This window comes from Athene cunicularia (assembly GCF_003259725.1).
Source record: "Athene cunicularia isolate RWA chromosome 12 unlocalized genomic scaffold, athCun1 chr12_part1, whole genome shotgun sequence".
Taxonomy (NCBI): Eukaryota; Metazoa; Chordata; class Aves; order Strigiformes; family Strigidae; genus Athene; species Athene cunicularia.
Genome location: NW_020799116.1, coordinates 20,637,679 through 20,659,638, shown reverse-complemented (window position 1 = coordinate 20,659,638; position 21,960 = coordinate 20,637,679). Strand labels below are relative to the sequence as shown.

Below are 21,960 nucleotides of genomic sequence, written 5' to 3'. Positions count from 1 at the left end.
CCTATACATAACACAGGGGAAAAGTGATATAAGTTACAAGAATCTAATGAATAAAAGATAAATTTAAATGAAATAATAGGACATATATTTGAAGGGTGGCAAATTTTCATGTTTCCCATTAGCTGTCAGAAATGCTGATGTTTGGTCACAAGGGTATTTACAACTAGACTGAACAAAATCATGACATTATTAGTACAGTGTACATTTATTATGGTTAGAGCTTTTAGTACCAAATATTATGAATCAAAATACGTGTGGATAAAAACAGTTAAACCTGGACAGAGTTGGGAAGAGATAACAGAACCATAGAAAGATTATCAGCATAGTTTAAGTATATGTAAAATAACATAGCAAGAAACTAGACAGCATACAATGACCTTTTGCTACCTACATCCCAGGAACATACTGTTGCTAATGGTTACCTCTGTTCTTTCAATTAACATCATTGCATGCATATGCCCTAGCAAAATTTAGAAAGATAAAATCTTATGAGGAAGCTATTTCAAAAAGTATTATATACTTACTGAAAACCTTTTTAATTTGTTTGAGAATGTACTAAACCACCTTCCAAACTAGTAGTTCAGTACATCTGTCAGGAAGAAGGGTCCCTCCATTGTTGGAACTGCTGTAGAGGGGCATATGATGAAATAACTGCTACTTATTATTCATAGCTGAAATGTAACCTTTCCCTCCAAATCTGAAAAATAACATTTTGAAAGCTTACACCACTACATTATCAGCTGGGAGAACACTGCATTTTCCTGGGAAAGAGTGTCTTTATTAAAGTGTTCCAGTGTGTGGAGCTGTACCAGGCTCTTGAATAGAAAGAGGATTAACTGCTGCCAACACATTGTTGAAATGAATGCATCGGAGTACTTATTGCATTATTTCATTATTTGGAAAGCTGAAGAACAGATTCAATCTATTTGAGGAAGGTCCCTTCATGTTCCCTCTCCAATTTGGAGCAGTTTCCAAGACGTTTTTCTTTTTAAAAAAAAAAAAAAAAATTCAACAAAAACTAGCCAAACAGAGGAAGCAGCCTCTTGAGGTCACTTCTCCATCTGTATCTGTTCAGCCAGGATCACAGGGGACAATGTTCCTTTTTTACTCTGGGCCAGACTCTGTCCTCAGAGCATTCTGTGGGGAAATGAAAGGAGAACAAAATGAAGCCACCAAGCAGCAGTAGTGCTACTGTACAGTGGCCTTTCTTACTGTATGTTTTGGTATGCTCTTTTCAACCCTGCAGGTTTTTCAGACCCGGTCCATATTTAACTTGTGAGCCTTGTTACTGAGCTCCTGTACAAAAACCATAACATATCTGATTACCAGTGCTGTATAGATTTCCCATCAGTTTAGTAGAAAAGTATCAATCTCTTTCAGACATCCTCTATTCCTGTGTTAAAGTTAGTTTAAGTTTCTATCCAAAGACATGTTTTTTAAACTCTAACCTTTCTTTCTCTCATTGCACTTCATGCAGGTAATATTCTTTAAATTTTGTGAAGATTTATTGGTTTGAGTTATTTCCTACCCAAATGTATTTAAGTATTAAGTGCATGTATATGGTTTCTGACATGCAGAAACTTGAACAGGTATTAAAAGAATCCTGAAAATGGTGCGATTCAGATTCCATGTACCAGTAGTCTCGGTGGATGCTTGAACTGCTAGGCCAGAGAGCTACCAGCATCCAAGGTTCTGGTAAACATCTGCATGAAGATAATGACATTGTGGATTGTTGCACTGTCAGATGCTTATTCAACTAGTTAGCAGTCACAAAATCAGCCTCCTTTGTAAGATCATAATGATTGCGGTACTTCCAGACACACTGGAAGGCTGAGATGTTTGCCAGGGACACACAAAAAAGTAAAGTGACATTCTTTTTGTCACAGACATCAGAGGCAGCTGCTTATCTAATGTGTTTGTGGCACATTATTTATTGATGAGAATGTGGCCAACTATACAACTATAGGAATGGCTTAAACAGCTATTTTGGGTTATTTCACTGCCAGCAACATTTGTTCTCTCTTGTCTGAATCACTGCAGCTTTCCCACTATCTGATAGAGACTCTTCAAAATCAAACGCTGAAGCTTGCCTGACCCTGCACCCTTCCTAGGCAGCAGTGCCGTGAGTTCTTGCTCAAGTCAGTGCGTCCTCAACTCACAACTGCAAGCAGCTTTAAGCATCTCTCAGGTACTGAAATTCCTCCTTTCATCCTATTAAAACACAAAGTTCTGCTGAACAGCACGGAAGCTTTCCTGTACTGCAATATCTGTCAGGGAATTGCGACATTTCCCTGTGGCTGGCTAATCTGCACCGTTGTCCAATTTGGAAAAGAGGCTGAGCATCCAGACTATGTAACTCAAAGGTGGAAAAGGTACAGCTTAGAAGAAACAAAAACTTTTGAAAGTATTTATTTTAATTATAATACATAAATGTAGAATCAGTGATATTTCAGAGAAAGTTCTATTGCTTGAGTCAGTAGTCTCCAGTTTACTGGCTAGGCACACTAGAACTCTCATAAAGTAAGGAATAATGGCTAAGAGAAGGCAAGTTCACCAAAATTACATGTTTCCCACCTTTATTTGAATACAGAGTGGTTTTCTGCCACAGAGAATAAAAAAAAAAAACAAACAACAGTACTAAACAGAGTGTACAAGATACTAAATATCTGAGAGAATATTCTCCACTGCCTTACATACTAATATGATAACTTTTGTTAATGGGACTCATATGACAAACTTACAAAATCTATGCTGAATGCTAAAGGCTGTAACACTATGAAACTGAAAGGCCAGAAGTTTATAAAGTAAACTTCTCAGGAAGTTTTTATATATATATATATATATATATATAATTAATTAATGGGACAAGGTAAAAAGAAAAATTCTCCTTCTATACTTTACCGGACTATATTCTAAAAGGTAGCTACCACATAAAATAAAAAGAACGCTTTCTGAGTTTCACCAAGTGAGCAACAATCAACAGAATGAAGAAAAATTCTTGTTAGAAGAGAACCTATCTGATGCCAGACTTTGACAAAAATGTGGGGGAGGCCTCTTCCTTTTATAGGAAGGGAACATATATTTTAACAGAGATAACTCTTATAAATGTAAGCCCCAAAGTATAATATATCCTACATACTACTCCTATAGTACACATAATATACACTGCATTGCCTAAACGAATGTCAAAATTTAGTGACACATGTGTCTCAGGCTGCATATTAAATTGTATAATATGAACGTAAGATCAGAACCAATCTCAAGCCTTAGTGGAAGTGATGGAGACAAGCATTCAGAAGACGCACTGCACAACTGGCTAGTGCATGAACCCTCCTTTGCCTTCCTAACCTGCAGAGCTCTGGTTACATGATGACAACGTGGGAAAGAATGACATATTGTTAAAGAATACCATAGAGTAGGCATGTATCTTCAAGGAAGAGAATGCCTTAAAAAGAAAGTATTCTTTTCAGACTTTTTTTCCCCTCTAGATTCTAACATTTAGGAAACTAAAATTGGGGTGGTTGTGTCAGCTTTCTTTCCGGTGCAGCAGTGTGGTAATCACTGAAACACCTCCAGAACAAGCATGAATACAACTATAGGGCTGAACTCTTCCAGTGAATTTGTAGCAGATTTAGTCACTAAAAGAGTATGGGTGCCAGACTCTCACTGGAAGTCAACATGAGCTGACATTTTCACTTCGCTGAAAGCTCTGTACCCAGGACTGACAAAGGGTACAGAATCTCTGTACTGTACAAACCTCTCAAGGTTTCATATAAACTCTAAACCAGGAAATATAACATATCCATAGGTTTCTAAAAGTGCTACAAATATTCCTTGCCAGCTATTGCTGGATACCCACTTGTAGTCTTCAACCATCAGTGCTCAATGATTAGAAAGATGTATTTCAGTTTTTAGATGATAATATACAGATTACAGATTAAAGATTTTGTAATAAATTTTCTCTCAAAGAATTCTCTTCTGGATATTCACTTAACTCCATCTTGCCTTTGTTTTTTCAAGCAGCAGACAGACAATTCCCAGTGGTCACATTAGCAAGAATCCCTCAGCTAAAGCATTATGCACAGCTCTAAAATATTTACCTCATACAGCATATTTTCTGTGACCTACACATATCAGAATGAATTACTCCTAGCTGAGCCACATTTGCTGCTGTTCAGCCTAGTTCTTTATTCTTAAAGTCCTGAATGTTGCTTCATGCATTATCCATTTTTACACTCCTTAACGAATTAAAAGGTAAGATTAAAATCTCTTCAGCAAACTTCTCTCTAAAATTTTAGTACTGCTTGCAAATAATGACAGGTATTTCTTGTGTCAACCTCTGCCTCGTTAAAATCAGTACTTAAGTTATCTGAACGCGACAGTACTTAGTAGCTACTGTGCATATACATATATTGCTTTTTTTCATTTTCATACACATATGTGTGCGCATATGTGTGTATATCTATAGCAAGCGACTGGGACAGTGATGGATAAACACAAACCACTTCTCTAGCCATTCCTGACCTATTTTCCTTCAACCTCTTTCACCGAAGTCATGGCAACTTCTTCTTAACCAAGTCTAAGAGTTTAATCAAATAACTTTTTTTGTATTGTTCCACTCACATTTGCTCTATAGTTTCTTGGTACTCTCTCTCAACATATCCAACAACTCCTTCAGTCTTTCTGCAGTTTTCTCCCTACTCTTCTCTGAAGAAGTCACACAGTGACAAAAATTTCATTTTTTTACCGAGTGATACATATTAGTTTAGCACACAGTAGCAGCTGTGAATTGAAAGCACCTAGAAAAAAACATGTTAACCTGATGGCTCTCAAAATTTGTGTTGAGCCTTTTAGACAGTCTGTAGACTTGGACCCAATACTGCACTCTTAATTAATTGTTCATAAAATGACAACTACAGACCACAAAAAAAATACTGAGAACTGTACCATGATTTTGTAAAACAGTCCTTCACAGTGAGCTCTTTCCTACAAACTCATGTTACAAATAGGTGATGGTGAACTCTTATCTCTTGCACACAGAACAGGCCCATATAAAACCATTACCTCACTGACCAAAGAAAAAAAAAAATTCAATCTGTCAACATATTTCTCATACTCACTGGCCCTGTACTAAAACCTAGTTACAAATAAAGCTAAGAAGCAAAACTGCAAAGGAGTAGGGGCCCAAGGCAGTAAAGTATAACTGATAGGTCAAAAGAGAAAAAACCTGTAAATATATGGGAGCTATTTTAGGAGATCCCAAGTCCTTTGTCCACATTTACAGCTACTGGGTCTTCATAAAATACCACTCTCCTGTAGCATTTGCAACTTACAGTATGATTCTTAATTAAATATGGTCAGATAAACTCTACTGGCTCAATTTTTCCATTGTAAACTAAAACCAATAGTCTGCAGAGCTGAATAATAATTTAAAAAAATCCCCGTTTGAGGGGACTTTGGGAAGATAACAGTCATTCCCCTTTCCATACAGAGGACAACTATACCTACATCATCGTTTCAAGGCCTGCATTGATTGATACTCTGTAACCTCTATGAGAATTCCATAGCAGTATTTAATGAGCCTTCCTCAGGAAGTCCTCCTGATACTGCAAATCGTTTACCTTGATGCCATATAAGATTATAATGGAAAATAGTGAAAAATTTATAAAAAAAAAGGGGGGGTGGGGGTGGGGGGGGTGTTCCAGTCTGTATTCACTATAGGTTTTTGCACAGCAAGAACATCTCTCATTTGAGCATTTAATTAGACTAAAAAAAACCCACGCACCACTCTTTCAGTTAATGCCCTGAATCTACAAAGCCATACTTGCAAAATACTCCTTAAAAGTGTCTAAACATTTTTCTTTTATTTCTTGTGATGATACTTTTTAAAGAGACAAAAGCAGAGGCAGGCTTGTTTAATTGCATGGAACTATTTGCTTTACACAGTACCCATACCAAGATATCCAAGAAGACGGATGTCACTGCTGTTTAACATTGCTCTCAGCGTTACTTAGGCATCTCTAAAATCCCTTGCACCAAAGTCCTTAAGAGTCTCAATTTCAAGACAGTAAGCAAATCTATTGGACATATTCCTGGACAGTTGAAAATTACAGACTATTATTTACAAAGACACACACATATTTAAAGTATTCCAGAGGTATTGAAAGTTATGTCTTGGAAGAGTTACATACTCTGTTTGAACTTCTAATCTGGCAAATCCACTTCCCATGGTAAACTGGGGGAGAAAATACTTACTGGGGTGGGCAATCTTGTAAAACTTTAATGTAGTTTCAGCTTGTCCTGTGCGAGACACCTCTCTTAGGGAGAGCTACTGAACTAATTTGTTTCAGGCAGCAATTGCCACCAACCATATCTTGCTTTCAGTTTTCTAGAAAATTTAAAACTTTGCTTAGATACAAGCGTGGGAGGCTATACATAATAACTCTTACAGAAGGGGATGAGCTCACTTTTGTATTTGCACAAAACCAAACATAACTGAAAGAAGGCCTTTAGTAGAGGTCTTCTCTTATCCAAGCAACAAAAAAGCCTAGAGAAACTCTAGAAAAGCCAGAAGAAACATGCCTGGTTATTTTGGCATGTTCTCCAATCAAATTATTTGGCCAAGCTTGTCATGGCACAAGTGAGGTTTTGCTATTTTAGACCTTTCACTTTTTTTTTTTTTTTTTTAAATTTCCCTGCAAGCAAACTGCTTCTTTCAAATATTTATTTCCCTACAATATTAAAAAGTGCATCTATAGATATACACATCTTTAAACACACACTTATACATTAACAATAATGCCCATAATTTTACTGATTCCTTAAAAATATATATATAATTTAGCATTCTTCAGCAAAACTGGATATGTGAGCCAGCAGCTTCTAAAGGTCACAGTTTTTTGCATGTTTTCCAACTATTAGCTGGTAATAATTATATTGCTAGAACATTTACAGTTGTGTAATTAAGGGATATTTAAAATAGCTCATGTATGATTATTGCTACAAAAATACAATTTTTATTTTTGCCAGCACTGCAGGCCAAAACTTTCCCATATTTTATCATAGGAACCAATAAAATGCTACAAATTCCCGAAAGATCATCTAAGTAGTAGACAGTGAAATATATGTTTTATGAACTATATCTGGAATAACAGTATCATTCTAAATAACTAGAAAAACAGACAAAATTTGTTCATGGTACTTTCACAATCAAAGAAGTGTGTAACATTTTAAAAGTTACTTTTCTAAAACATAAAAGGTGCATCTCCTAACACCAAATTTTTATTATTTAAAATTTTCCATTATAAAATCCTGTTTTCAGATACTTATATATTTTTTCAGATTACTACTGTTTAAACACAGGGTTTTATGATAATCAGCTTCAAAAATATTAATGGCAATCTTTGGCTGCATCCAAAACACAGACATAGGAAAAAATATTTTTTGCACTAACCTGACAGCCTTATCATTGAAGAAAAAAAGGCACACATTGCCAACAGACTTCATCTGGTTAGAATCTTATCAGAATAAAATCTTAGATTCCTCCGTCAAAATGCTCTAATGCTGCATACTTACTAATTTTGCACAATTAGCAGAATATCAGGAAGAAAAACATACCTGAAGGACTGGGATTTAGGGAGACTCGAAGATAAATTGGACTGAGTCTGTCTGGGCAAGAGGTCAGCCTTTCTCACACTAGCAGATAGGCATGGGGAAAGGAAGAGAAGCAATGAGCAGAAGGAAGAGCAGTCTGTGGTTAGCTGGCCAATGAATTTAGGGAACAGATGAAAAATGTTTAAGGAGTTAAGACTGCAGAACAGTAAGCATCCATTCCGAGATTAAATGTAAATTTGGGGAGTGGCTGGATAAAATGACTGGGACTAGGTGGCTGGAGGTGGGAAGCAGTAATACACCTGATTTAGAGACAAGTTAGAGGACAATTTGAACTATCCAAGAAAGGAGACCAGCATGATTTACAAATGAAGAGACAGCAGTGAGAATATATGTTGGAATGCCAGATCTGGATGTAATCCTAGGGAAGGATACTAACCTGGATAGTTGTGGTGGGGATGCCAGGCAGGCACTAGCATGGACCAGGGAGTAACAAATCAACTGAGGAATTAAGGTAAGAACTGAGATAGCTCCCCAATGTCCCAGAAGCATGCTAACATTAGGTTTCCTCTGAACAGACCTTCCAAAGCGTCCAGAACTAAGATTAGAAACATGCAGAGTGAAGAGCTGACTTGTCTAAACAGAGAGAAGAGGTTAGGATAGGGAATGGACAATCTAAAAACTCACCCATCATGCTGGAAAACCATATTCATAGCCCTGCTCAACCCTAAAGCCTATAAAGTTTTCTAGCAAGTGAACTCCCTAGCTATCAAGCTTCCTGCTACTCTGCAGTAGATGGATTCAGAAAAAGCTTTCACTCTCTCCTGTTAGTGCTGTGTATAAACAATTAAATATTTATTGGTATAAAGACTGGAACTGGGTGGTCTAACTATTAACCTATAAAGTATCAGAATAATCTCCCTCAATTATTCTTGTCCTCAAGTATCACCTTCAGTCTAAACCATCTAAATAAGTACAGGAACAGTGAGATAATGATCCTGTAAACTTCTGGCCAAGACATCCATCTGAGAAACAGGATGTTAGCATCCCAGTCTATGCTCTATGATTATTTAACTTTTAGACAAAGTAGAGCAAGTTCAAGAGAAGATGGTGAAATTCTCACCCCATACAGAACACATTCAAAAAAGTGGAACATATGTATTCAATTTCTTATAAGCAAAATACAATGAAGAGAGCCTTCTAAATACTGAGCCATCAGAGCAAAGACGACAAAGAGTTATGGGTTTTATTTAATAATTTCCTTAAATTTTCAGGCAACTGAAGAAAATAAAATGTTTTATTTGGAATGAAATAGCAATTACTTGCTTCCAACAAGTGTTACAGTGTCTTCAATTAAGTAACTTTTTGTTATCTTTATCTTTGGATAAAGCTGACTTGTGTACATTTTCTTTTTTCTTAATTGAAATCAAATTTGCACAAACCTAACGCTAAATAATAGGAAAAAATGTAGGAATAATTTGACCTTATTGAGATTTTTGTGAAGATAAATGAACCTGTAAATAATCCAGAAAACTATGATTGCAAAGCCATTGACACCACGAGCACCCTAGGAAGCCTTGATTAAATTAATAACTTTGTCAGCAGAGCAGGAACCTAATAATAATGAGAATATAAAATGTATGAAAATGAACAAAGATAAGAACAGCAAGATATTGAATACCTGCACAATGCTTGCTCCCTATCCATCCTCTAGCAAGAACAAAGTAGATCTCTTGAAAAAAAATTAGACAGTTCTTCAACTAAAGATGATCATACTCATAAAAATGTGAACTTAAAATTGCACAACCTTACTTGTAGTATTTCCTGATACCCAAATACTTGACTGTAACTTTTAAGTAATTTTTTTCTCTGTAATAAAAAAATTATGTACAACGTTCAAGATAAAAATTAAAAAAAAAAAAAGGATGGTCATCTGCCTGGTTTAGGGTAACACTTATCCCTCAATATTTAAGAAATCATCTTAGCATTTTGACACCTATTCCATTTACTTCTTTCAACTGAAACCAGGCAAAGTCAGTGGTTTTGAGGCAAAACCAGAGGAAGAGCTCACGTGAGTACAAACAAAAAGCTATTTTCACACAGCCTCTTATGAGCTGAACAGAAATCAGCAAGTCTGGCACAACTCGATGTTCTACAAGACATACACAAAGGGCCTAGTTCTGAGAGGTGCTGAAGGTCTCTGGGTACTGAGCACTGCAGGATCAGGCTCAACTTGCTAATGACTTTTCATAGGGTACTGGGGATTAACCACAATGTGACTCCTGAAGTCATTTGCAGCCTGAATGAAACAGGAAAAACTCTTTTTGACTTTGCAAGGAAAGGGTTTGTGCCTTTTCCTTTTTGCTGAGAACAGCCCTTTTTCTTTTCCCTAGACAAAAAAATGTTTTTTCTCACTAGGCTTTACTTGGAAATGCTAAGGATGTGTCACCCCCTCCAGAGAATGACAGGCCAACAACTAGACCTTCTTTAACAGAGGACTAAGTTGTTGTTATATAGCCAATAAAAAACTATTGAGGTGGAATCAACCACAAAACCATGGGTTCTCTGTCTGTCCAGCTCCCTTCCCAGGCACTAGAAACCTCAAATTCCTGACCATGGTGACAGACCAGAGTAGCAGCCAAAAGAGCACACAGACATAGTAGCTGCCCCCTACACCTGCCAGACAATTTCCTCTCCTAGGAAAGCATACAGAACAATGGAGTAGAGTATCTTCTCCTTTCTATTCTGTTTCCCAGGCTATAAATATAGTCTCACCCATGGCCATGGCTCTCTTTCATGGGACTGCTTTAACATACCCAAAATTATCAACATCTCTATTATTACTGCAGCAACCACAATTAACCGTTTAAAGTTTCAATGCTATTCTATGTGCCATAACTTGATTTTTTTTTTTTTTTTTTTTTTTTTTTTTTGGAAACATTTAATCAAGCTGTATGATTAGGATGAGAGAAAGGCCATAAACAGTAGTTAACCGGACAGTCTCTAAATGGCAGGCACCAGTATGAAATGAAAAGTGAAGTTCGAGGCTTGCCTGTCCTCCTTTGGAACATAGCATCAGAGTTTAAAGAACAAAAAGTGAATTTTGATCAATTCAGCTGCTTACCTTAGAAAACTAAACACAGACAAAATGTGAACCTTCTCAGGGCTACGCCTTGCTAGGTGTTTTTAACTAAGGTAAGAAATCCTTTAATCTCCTAATTTTTCCCAGACTTGTCAACACTGATACCTGTAGTCAGTGGCAAGTCTGCTAACTCAAATAAAGTCTTAACAGGGATAGACATTTCTAAGCAGGAAAGAGGGTCCAAACTCCCAGATTTTGCATACTGCTCCTCTAGCAGGATCAGACCATTTTCACAGTATAGCTTTAGAGAAGTAGTTATCAATTACAGGCTCACAAAAATATTTTAAGTTTTGGGTCTTTTTATGTATGAGATTCTTCTGAGTGTACCAAAAGGAAAACAACATCCAGGATCTAGTGCACCACTTATTTCTAAAGTCTTTGCTTTTTTTTTTTTTTTTTTTTTTTTTTTTTTTTTTTTTTTAATCTTTTTAAAACCACAAATGAACAATCCATCCAAGACAATAAATAGGCCTTGACCCTCTGTGGGACGCGGCCATCAAAGCTGGTAGGGAATGCTGAATTATCAGAGGAAGTGGGTCTATACCTGCTAGGGTAGCAGGGAAACAGTATCCTCTGTACAGACCTGAGGAAGGGTAACTACTAGTTTGCATGCCAGAAAAGCTTCATAGTACTGCAAAGCATCCTCTCAGTCATCACTGCACTTGGGTGAGTTGCTGTATGACTTCAGCAATAGCTTTAGGAGCAGCCAAGGCCACAGAAGCAATAAAAGCTAGAAATCTTTCAGCAGATATGCTTTATTTGTAATCCTCAAACAAACGGAGGATTTGGATTTACTTCCAGTCACAAATAAGTAAGGGCTGAGCCTTCTAGCCTAGATGATGGAAAAGACCTAGTAGTACTAGTTAAATGGGAGAGAGAGAAAGAGATAGAGAAAGAGACTCCTTATCAAAGCCAGAAAGACAAACCTTTTGGGTCTGGTGTACTCACTTACACATGCACACACACAAAACCAAATCCAACATGTGCCCCTGCTACTGTCTAGTCAGCTGTGTGATACATAGCAACCTGTATATCCTCGGCATTTTTAACTCTTAGACTGAGAGCACTGGGCTTGAAACACATAGCACTGCTAAAACATCCATTTGTGTAAATACTGAGCCATCCCCAAGCATTTTTGTTGGCTTGCTGTTTTTTTTAATTAAAAAAAATCTGAAGATATTGTGAATACTCTAGAAAAGTGTGGTAGTGGTAACGTCATATGATTATCAAAAGAAAGATGTAACATCAGCCTGACAGTTTAAAAAATGCAATACATCCCATTCTACATATAAGATCACATACAGTAAGCAAAGAGGATCCCTATTCACAATAATTACCACTCTAATTCACAGATGATCTCAAGAGTAGACAGAAAAAAAAAAAAAAAACAAAAAAAAACCAGAAAACCACAAAGCCCCAAACTTATTTCTTTCCCCCCAGCTGACTCTTTACACAGTAAGTTGGCTTTACGTGGCCACAACTTGGGAGGAATTTCAATTACAGGCTTGACATTGCAGAGAGCAAAGTGTAAAGGTTTTGAATGGTGTGGTTGTTCATAAGAAACCTAGAGCTTCCCTATCCCCTTCACAGGCATTAACTTAATTAAGGAACTTGGTCGTTATGCAAATGAATTCAGTTCTGTGATTGGTTATTGCAGCAATGAGTGTTCCCACACACTATCCAGATGAGTTCTGAAAAGAGCAATGAGGATCTATCTGCTCTGTGCAGTCTACACCCTCAACATTCCTTTTACTATTTGTTTCAAAAAGTCTTTCAATAAACGTATCTTTCCTGACATCAAAATTTATAAAGAAACATCATGTGAACAAGAGCTCTAAGTGAAATAACATTTCTGGTAACATTTATCTACAAGAGTATGACTTGCTGGACAAATTAACTCGTTTAGTAATATATTTACTTCATATTAACTACTCCATGATCTGCACATCTATACACAGAGACCTCTGTTGTGCGTATACGTCTGATATATTTAAGACATATAACTTAATTATACTCTTCTGTTCATTCCAATTAGTTATTTTAATGCAAAATCAGTCCAGATATTTAATAAAGCTCATTCGTCCACTTCTAAACTAATTTGCCATGTCTATTTTAACTTTTGAGGCCATGCAATGTCATACCTACTTAAATTTTAACAAGGCAAATGCCTTCCTCAGCAGGAAGAGAGTACATTCATCTTCCAAGGGTGAAAAGCTATGCACCTTCAGTTTTGCTTGGACAGAGAAAGTACATAAGTTTAATATCCTGAGGTATTTTGGCCAGTAAACTCTTACTATTACAAAAACTTTGTCCAGAACACAACAGAGAAAAAAGTTTCATGTAAATAACAAATTATTTTGTTTACTTCTCTTTTGTTTTTTGTGATTTTAAAAGTTTTGGAGTGTGTATTTTCAACTTCGTATAAACAAGACTGTAAAACAAGATAGTGAAAAGGCTAAATCTGATTATCCCTTCTAGTTTCATAATTCATTCCTAACTTAGCCAAAATCAAGTAGGCAAATATGTCCAAAATTTGAAGGATTTAAAACTCACTGTAACTTGAATCCAAGTTTAGTTATAGAATCTAGTTTAGTTTCATTTTTAGAGAATTCTGAGAAGGGGACATGCTTAAAATGCATCTGTATGTGCATCAAAATAACACCGACATGGAAATCAGGCAATCCAAAGATGAGCACTAACAACAAAAAAAAATCCCAAACCCTAGAAACATGAGGATATAACTTAGTGTGTGCCCTCCATATGACTCAACTGGATGCTGCTTACTTCTCTGGATAGCTGGAGTCACCATCAATTGCTGAGTTTTGAATATTCTTAATAAGCAAATATACACAGTGGGTAAATAAGGCTAGTACTGGAGAAATACTTTGTTCATTTACTCTAACTATATGAAATCTTAGTTCTAGTTATCCCAAAGAACAGTAAGATATTCTTGTTAAAATGATAAAGTCATAGCAATAAGAAATGCCATCTAAGAAACTCTTATTTGTTCTGAAACATTAGCTGGGACATGAGTAGAGTAGGTATAATTTGATTTAATATGTTAGGTGTTCAGATTATTTAAAATTTTGACCAGAGAGTGTATGCTTTTTCATGCCTTGTTCAGATTTAATTTGGTTTTTTGGTTTTTTTTTTTTTTTTTTTTTAATAAAACACTACTATTTACCAAAGCAACAACTACCACCCATGAAAAATAAGGTAACTGATGTAGCAAAACAAAGACGTTCAGATGGAAAGACAATAGCATATGCTGATATTCAACAAAATTACGTCAGTGTAGAGTTCTCCCTTTAAGGGTAGTCTTAATTTACGGTCCTTTCAAAGTGTAGCTATTGCTGTCCTGAACATAAAACAGAGCTCTGAAGCTACAGCATCAGAATGCAGCTCTATCTTAATAATAAAATTAATGAGATTAGAACGGGCCCAAAAATCTTAGTAGCTCAGGATTTTGTAACACACTTTGAATTGTGAGATGATTTAGTATTATGTTACATTCCATTTCTGTCTTAACACACACTGCGCCCTGTAAGGAACAAATATGTGACTACACATGCACTAATTAGATATTTATAGTAAGAAAAAAAAAATGTGCCATCACAAAAGCAGACTATATTTTGTAAAGATATAATTTTCTTCTCTTGCTCTAACTAGAAATCAGAATCAAGGAGACACAAGAGAGTTAAACTCTCTCATTATTATAGCTGAATAACTAACACCTATATAGTCCTTTAAAAAATAATGAGATACAGAAGCCAAAGTATTAGTTAGCTCAAACAAAGATGAAGGTGCAACTCTCAAACTGCTAGGAGAAGAAACATCCTGGAAAGAAAAACAGAAATATTTTAAATAATCCTCTTTCTTTCACCTCTGCCTTCTCATTAGTATGGGTTTGAGGCTCTTTCCTCCAGCAGCAGGAGCCAAGCTCCCAAGCAAGTGGCACACTTTGTTCTGTGTTCTTTCAGGATATGGAATTCTTTTCCTTGTAACCCCTCAAAAAGAGTTAAAACTCTCATCCTGACTCTCTTTGCCTGTATGAGAAAATTTCCAGCTGAACCCATATCAGCAAGTGCTACAGGGTTACAAGGTATCTAATCATGTGTAAGTGATCAAAATATTGGAAGATAATGAATAGTCCGATCAAACATAAAGTTTATGTGCACTTACTCCCAGAATTCCATCACTGGAGAAGTGGCATTTTGTAAGGAGACTTGACTGCAGTTGCTCATATTAAGTTTTTGAAATTCCACACAGTTTTCTATAAAAGGACAAAAAAAGAGTTTGCTATATTGACATGTAAGTACATTTCCTCTTGTGCTTCTTCTAGTTTATGCATCCTGTAAAGACACCATTCTATAACACATTTCATCTGTGTGGTTAAAGGATTTCTAGGTACCCTAAAATGTCACAGCTGCTACTTCTGCAATATGTTTTAATCACCAGATCACAGGCCTACCCCAGAAAAATATCCCTGCAGTATGCTACATTCTCCTATAACACCCCCCAAAGGCACAGTTGCGATGGCAAGGGCCACTAAAACATCTGAGGCAGAGAAAGATGCTTTGAAAAACTGAGGGAACTGATTGGGAATTACAACATACTCCTACTCCAAGTGCTGGTTCAATGGCCAATAGTAACAGTTGGCTTATGAAACACTGCCAGCAACAAGTTTCCACTTTGCCTTAATATGGCAAGTGAAAAGTCGCTCTGGCTTATTATTATCTCTAATACAGAGAAAGGAGATCAAAGCAGCTCAGCATTGTTGAGTTGACACTTAGTATTTGAACAGCAATCAACATTGGCTAAGCTCCTTTGCAGGGTTGCCAAAATTGATACTGAAGCCTTCCACATCTATTAGGCCCAAGGCTAGTTCCCTAACATAACCTAAACTGCAAGATTTAACATAGTTTTAGGTGTGCTCAAAGAACACAATAATGACTAATTAATAAAAACCATGAAACACAGTACACAATTGATACACGATTTGAAATCTAAGGAAGAAATGCAAAAACTTCAGGAACACTCAAATAAGGGCATTGATATGTATTCCCCCCCATAGATGTCTGCGATCTTCAGGTGCAGTAAGTAGAGCATTACAGATAAAAATTACCAACGAGAGGACAGATGCAGAGCCCTGTACTGCAAACCCTTACGAATACACACCTCATCTTTCATATAAGAGGCTACTTTGCATGCAGTAATGATTATTTATGCAACTAAATTTTCAGAAGTAGCTTGATGAACATTATCCCTCAACATCTGGCATTAAAAAGAGCAAATCCAGAGTTCCACATTTAATATTTTCCTCCCTACTTAAATTCCTCCTGATTTCATTAGAGTGAAAGAGCAAGATTGTAACCTGTCATCAGGTCATCAGCTCTTCACTAGAATTCACTTACTGTATTCAGGGAGAATAGGTATGATTGCAAATGAGAGTCTTGGGATTTAGCCAGAATATCTTACAGAATTAACAAAATTTAAAGTCATCTTCTGCTATCTGACATTATATTCTGCAGGAACAAATGCTTATACAATAACTTAAACAAAAAAGGTATGAATAAGTCTTCACTCCAGGATTCCTTTATCATAGTGTAGTGTGATGTGACTGGCCCATTTCCACATACTCTTCTACCAGAATAGTTTCATTCCTGACATTTTAATATATTAATCAATTACTTGAAAGTATTTGTTTAGCAATAATCTCTACTGAGGTCATACCTGTATTCCATTCATGCCCACAGGTAGCCCAAGGAAGCTCTGTAGTAAAGCAGTTAAACAAATAGAAGATAGCCCATGCTAAAATGATGATGTAATACACATTTAGATGTGCCTCTATAACTTGGGTAGCATATCCAATGCCTAGAGAAAAGTGAGACATAATAGAAATTATTTTTCAGGTAATTTAAAAACAAATGCTTACTACTTTTGGTAGATCTTAACTTCAATCTTGATATGATTTATTTTATTTTACTTCAAATGTAATGCATTCTTTTGCAGTACAACACAGAACTATTTGTTACCTTCAAATAGAGGGCAAACTTTCCTCCAGCATGTAATGCCTCCTTCACTAGTAAATTGTCCCAAGGCAGTCTCCAAGAAAAATACTGGTATTCCACAGCAAATAAAAAAAACCACATATGGGATGAGGAAAGCACCTACAAACAAACATTGAGGTGATATTGATTATAACGAATACAGTTCCTTGACAGCATAGCCAGAAATTAATTTTCTTAGTACAGGAAAGATCACCTATCAGCCACCCTTCAGGCACTGTGCTGGAAGCGCAGAAAGTGTTTACTCCTGGCCCCAATATCAAAAGTTAACCTGTAAGCCAATACCATGAACTAAAAAAGTCCAGACCATAGTTCCTCAGTATAGACTAAACTCTGCTCATGAGTCTCTCAGACACAGAAACAACCACAGTCTTGTTCAGCCACACATTTCTGCTCTGATCAACACCAAGTCAGTCTACACTATCTTCTCTTCCTCGCTTTTCTCAGGAAAGTGGGGATGAAGAAGTGTTACGGAAATTAAATCCAGAAGTCCTTCATATGTTATTTGGATAAGCCTGATGATAAGGATCATGAAAAGGGAATGATGAAATAAACTTCAGAACTACTTACAAGAACAGGAAAGCAGGGCTTGGCCTTATCATCTAGAAATATTAATGTGAAATTGTAGTAAAATAACAAAGCATTACTTTTGTTAGATGTGGACAGTAAACTCCAGCACAGATAATGAACAGTACAAACTAGTGCTGAAGCATTGTATATAGAAACAACAACAAAAATGTCCTCTTATCAATCTTAACACATAGCAGAAGTATTGTATTATTTAATGACTGATCGTGTTATTAGGTATGGCACCTAAAGAACATGGCTATGAAGTATGCTGAAGCAAAGAAAGGAGAGAAGATATATATGTTAGGCATAATGTCACTTGTTACTAACGTAGCTTTTAGGTATTCCATTTAAAACTGAACCTAAACAATAATGAATAAAACACATCCTTTTGACTACACAGAGAATCAGTTAACATATAAGGCACAAAGAATTTTTTTTCCTCATTCCCCAAGTACTCAGACTTTCTGATGACTCAAAAGATGAGGTGGAAAGCAACAGCTATATCGGTTTAGATTAAACAAGGAAAGAAGGAAATAAATACTGAGAATAAAGCACAACATAACTGATCCTGCCATTTTTATTTACACCAAGAAAGTTTTCCTGGTTTAACCAGGCAGACTAGTGCAGCAAAGTTACTGCACAGAATAATTTATCTGAAGTTTTAAGAAAATTAAAAAGCCTTAACTGTCTAATTAAGTTATGAAAATAAAGGTTAGTACAAGATACATAATGTATTGTATCCAGGCCTCAACCTAATTGATCCCAAGCAAATAATCTCACAACACAAACTGCATTTAAAGCTCCCATTAAATGATGTGAGCATCCCACCATTCATTCCATTTCAAATCAACACAAGATATACTAAACACACAAAAATTTTGGTGGGTGTAGTTATTCTTAGGAAGATGTTTTACAGTGCTGTCCATTGCTGCATACATTGATCAATCCTTTAGAGCACTAGCAGCATTTCTTCCTTCAGTTGGAGTCCTGCAAATAAATTTGATCACTAACGAACAGCACCTTAATAGCTATTCTCTAATACTAAACTTCTGTCCCAATATTAACTATGAACAAAATTATTCTTCATATACTTCAGGAAAACTTCTACAACTACAAGGCAAAACGGTATCCTGTTCATGATCTTAAAAATTAAAAAATAATTAAAAAACAAGAACAAAATCACCACACCAAAACCAAACACTACAACACACCCACAACCTGCAACACTTGTTATGCTTTAGTCACTTTGATTACAGAGCTGAGACAACTAAATGCAGGTGCTTTGACTTGCAGGTTTTTTCTTCAGACCCAGCACATCAAGAGAGATCTCTCCATGAGTAGTTTCCTCCCATAAGCAGGCAATTTGCCTGTAGTTGAGTCTCAGCTACATCTCAAGCACTACACATGGATTTCCCAAAGACTGGGATCCTTGCATCTAAAACATGGCTTCTCTGTATGATTTACCGGGCAGTTGGTTTGAATAAATTCCTTATAGGCCAGGTGAACTGCTGGCCAGTATCAAACCCAGCTTGGCCCACTCATGCGCACAACCACAGCAAGTTTAACATGACAACTTGTTGAAAGTATTAGCTTTGACTCTATTTTTCCAACGCTGTTCTACAACAAGTATACATCACGAAAATCAGGGGACATCAGGTTTCCCAGCTTGCAAACAGGTCATATTCCAAGAAATATCTAATTCTAAGCATGCGAAGAAATCAGTTTTCCTAAAAAAACCCACTAATTATCCATAAGAACTAATCAAAATTTCAGAAGCTTATGCCTACACTACCTGTTATGACTCGGAGTGTAGCAGAGAGAGGTCAGACCTCAGACTAGTTCATATATCTTACCATTTTCTTCACTTACCACACACTAAGTAGTTTTCAGTATTTACATCTGATGCATCAAACAAGTCCAACTCTGGTCTAATTCCAGCAGCACATTCCAGAGAGTTACAAAAACACAGGGCATAGACCAAGTCCTCATTGAATAAAACTGAAGTCAATGGCAAATTTCCCATGGTGCCAGGACATGACCAATTAAACCACACACATTAATTCTATTCTTAAAGAACCAAGTGGTGATTAAGTATGATATTTAAGTAATTACTTTTTCACCAAATCACTCAAAAACATGGTTAGAATTTTTTTTACCTAATGTTGTAGCCTTAAAAATGACAGCATCACATTTTGACATGCTAGCATATAAACAAATGGGAATATAAAGGTTACGGTATGAACAAGGAAATCTTCATTATATACCAAAATAATATTTGTATCTTTTCCCCTGCCAAAATTTCTCTGGGAAAACTTTGACAATCAACAAGAAACTGTTCTGCATATCATATCCAGCATATTAATATTTATGTACTAACAGCAGTACTTGGTAGCATCATTCTGAAAACAGGTGAAGTATCGTTATCTTAGTTTTGCGAAAGTACATATATATAAAGAGGCTGCAAAGCATAAACACATCTTTCACAGTAGTATTAGCCTTATATCTAGAAACAGCAGGCAAAACAGGCCCCAACCATCCCTGAGTTCAGGCAACGGTGCCTAGTTTTGATGGGACAAGGGAAAGAAATTTGGCACAGTGTCGTCTGCAAACCAACCCGTTAAAGAATAGATCTTTGCACTGAACATACTCTTTTTCTCCCAGGCTATGTGCTCACACAAACACTGATTCAGACCTTAAGCAGGGAGAATGTTGAATCCAGTCCACAGAACTCTAAACTCAATTTTTCATTTAATTTGCTTTCCTCATTGCTTCACAAGTCACAGCTGACATGCTTATTCTTAACTGTCACATATCTTACATAGTTTATATTTAACTATAACCAATATATGCCACACGTTATACTTTTGTAGAAGTTAAGTCTGTTCTTTTCTCTCCCAAATAACATTCCTATTCTCAGTTTTATAGAGTTTGCTCTCTCTGAGTAACAGGCAGCTTTTACACCTTCCCCTACCCTACTGTAGTGATTTGGGAAGTAATGAGAAAAAAAAGTATGGTTGAGTTAAAGAAATTCTTGTATCACAAAGAAGAGAAAGTAATCTCTGTAGCATTACCAGAAGCAGTATTCCTCTCCAAAGTATACTGTTGTGAAAAACAAACCGGTACATTCTTCTCTACATCAGACTAACTTAGTATGCTTGGGTCTGTATCCTCATGAAGAAGAAAACACAGTGTACTACTATATAAGAACGCTGGCTTCTTCCACATTAAAAATCTTACAGGAAAAAAAAAATAAATTACAATTTACTAACATAAAAGAAATTTGTGAAAGTAAGCCACACAATATTTGGGGAGAAGAGAAACAACAATTTTTTTCTTAGTTGTCAGATAATTGTTATCCACATACACTGAAATCCTGAATACCTCTCTCTTACTAGTGCAAGAAATCACTGTAAAGCATTCTTAACTGTTTCTTTCCTGCATGTTTAGGGTGAACTGTAAATCAACATATGATACCATCTTACCTCCTCCATTCTTGTAGCAAAGATATGGGAATCTCCATACATTTCCCAACCCAATAATCTCCCCTGCCACAGAAAGCACAAATTCAACCTTATTGTTCCAGTGACCTCTTTCATGAACTTTCTTATCATTTCTGTGGACAAGGGTAGTACTTGAAGCTTCTGGGTCCAAAGCATCTTCTGGCTTGCCGTTAATTATAGGAATAGTCTTTTCAGCTGTCATGACTGTTCAGCCTAGGGGACAACAAAAGAAGAACATACAGATGTTTTAAGTCACTTGTTAGCAATAACCTTCAACGACTAAAGAAGTCCCTGAGCATATCATTGGCTTCTTGTTACCTGCACAGATTTGCAGGTGAAAGCCAAGGAAGCAACTCCGTAAGGCCAGAAAAGTTGTAAAGAAATAAAAAGGGAAAAAGGAAGAGGGGAGAGGGAAGAGACGCTTACGTACAAGGGAAGGAGAAGATTTCCAAGTTGAGACAAGCAACTTAGCAGTACGACAGTGTTTTAAGGCACAGCGAGTGAAGCCTTCCAGAGGTCCCTCCCCAGGCGAGGATCCCAGCGTGGCAAACCTACCCGAGAGCAGAGATCTGCGGCACCTTCCCGGGCACGATCGAGAGCCGAAGGGGATGGGGAGAGGGGGCCTGGAGGGCTCTGGCCTGCCTGGAGGAGTAAGGGAGCTCCCAGACTACTCACCCAGGGCGCTGCCAGTGCCTGCGCGGCGGGGGGAGGGACAGGGGCTCTAGCCCAGCGCTCGGCTCCGCGCAGAGCTCCGCCGGCCACCGCTCTCCGCTCTGTTGCGCGGGGGCACGGGGCATGGCTGGGGGGGCACACCATCACAATCATGAAGTCAGTTTAAAAGTGTTTATAAAATGTAATTTCTGAGAGTAGTGGAAACATTTGAGAAGAAATCCATTATTTCTTTGGCATGCAAATGAAATTTATCAAGGTTATATAGCAATGGCTGTGGAAATATTTTTTTTTAGACTAATGTGATGTATGAATTAATGGATCACTGAAACGATTTTTCTTTTCAATAGGATGGCGAGGTTTGTCAGGTACTTACATTCTCTTTGGTAGTTCTAATGGG

The 21,960-nt window shown here is 36.8% G+C and overlaps 1 protein-coding gene across 2 annotated transcripts in view; it reads right to left on the bottom strand.

Moving 5' to 3' along the window:
* SLC6A11 (solute carrier family 6 member 11) overlaps window positions 1–21,692 on the bottom strand; it is a 109,474-nt gene extending 87,782 nt beyond the window's left edge. Inside the window, exons 1-5 of one of the 2 annotated variants that reach the window (XM_026857858.1) lie at window positions 21,567–21,692; window positions 20,874–21,104; window positions 16,789–16,923; window positions 16,487–16,627; window positions 14,936–15,026 (exon numbers count right to left, since the gene is read on the bottom strand). In XM_026857858.1, the coding sequence (XP_026713659.1) occupies window positions 14,936–15,026; window positions 16,487–16,627; window positions 16,789–16,923; window positions 20,874–21,093 (587 nt within the window). In that variant the 5' untranslated portion in view covers window positions 21,094–21,104; window positions 21,567–21,692. The other variant, XM_026857859.1, reaches the window with a different exon arrangement.
* Window positions 21,693–21,960: the final 268 nt, after the last annotated feature.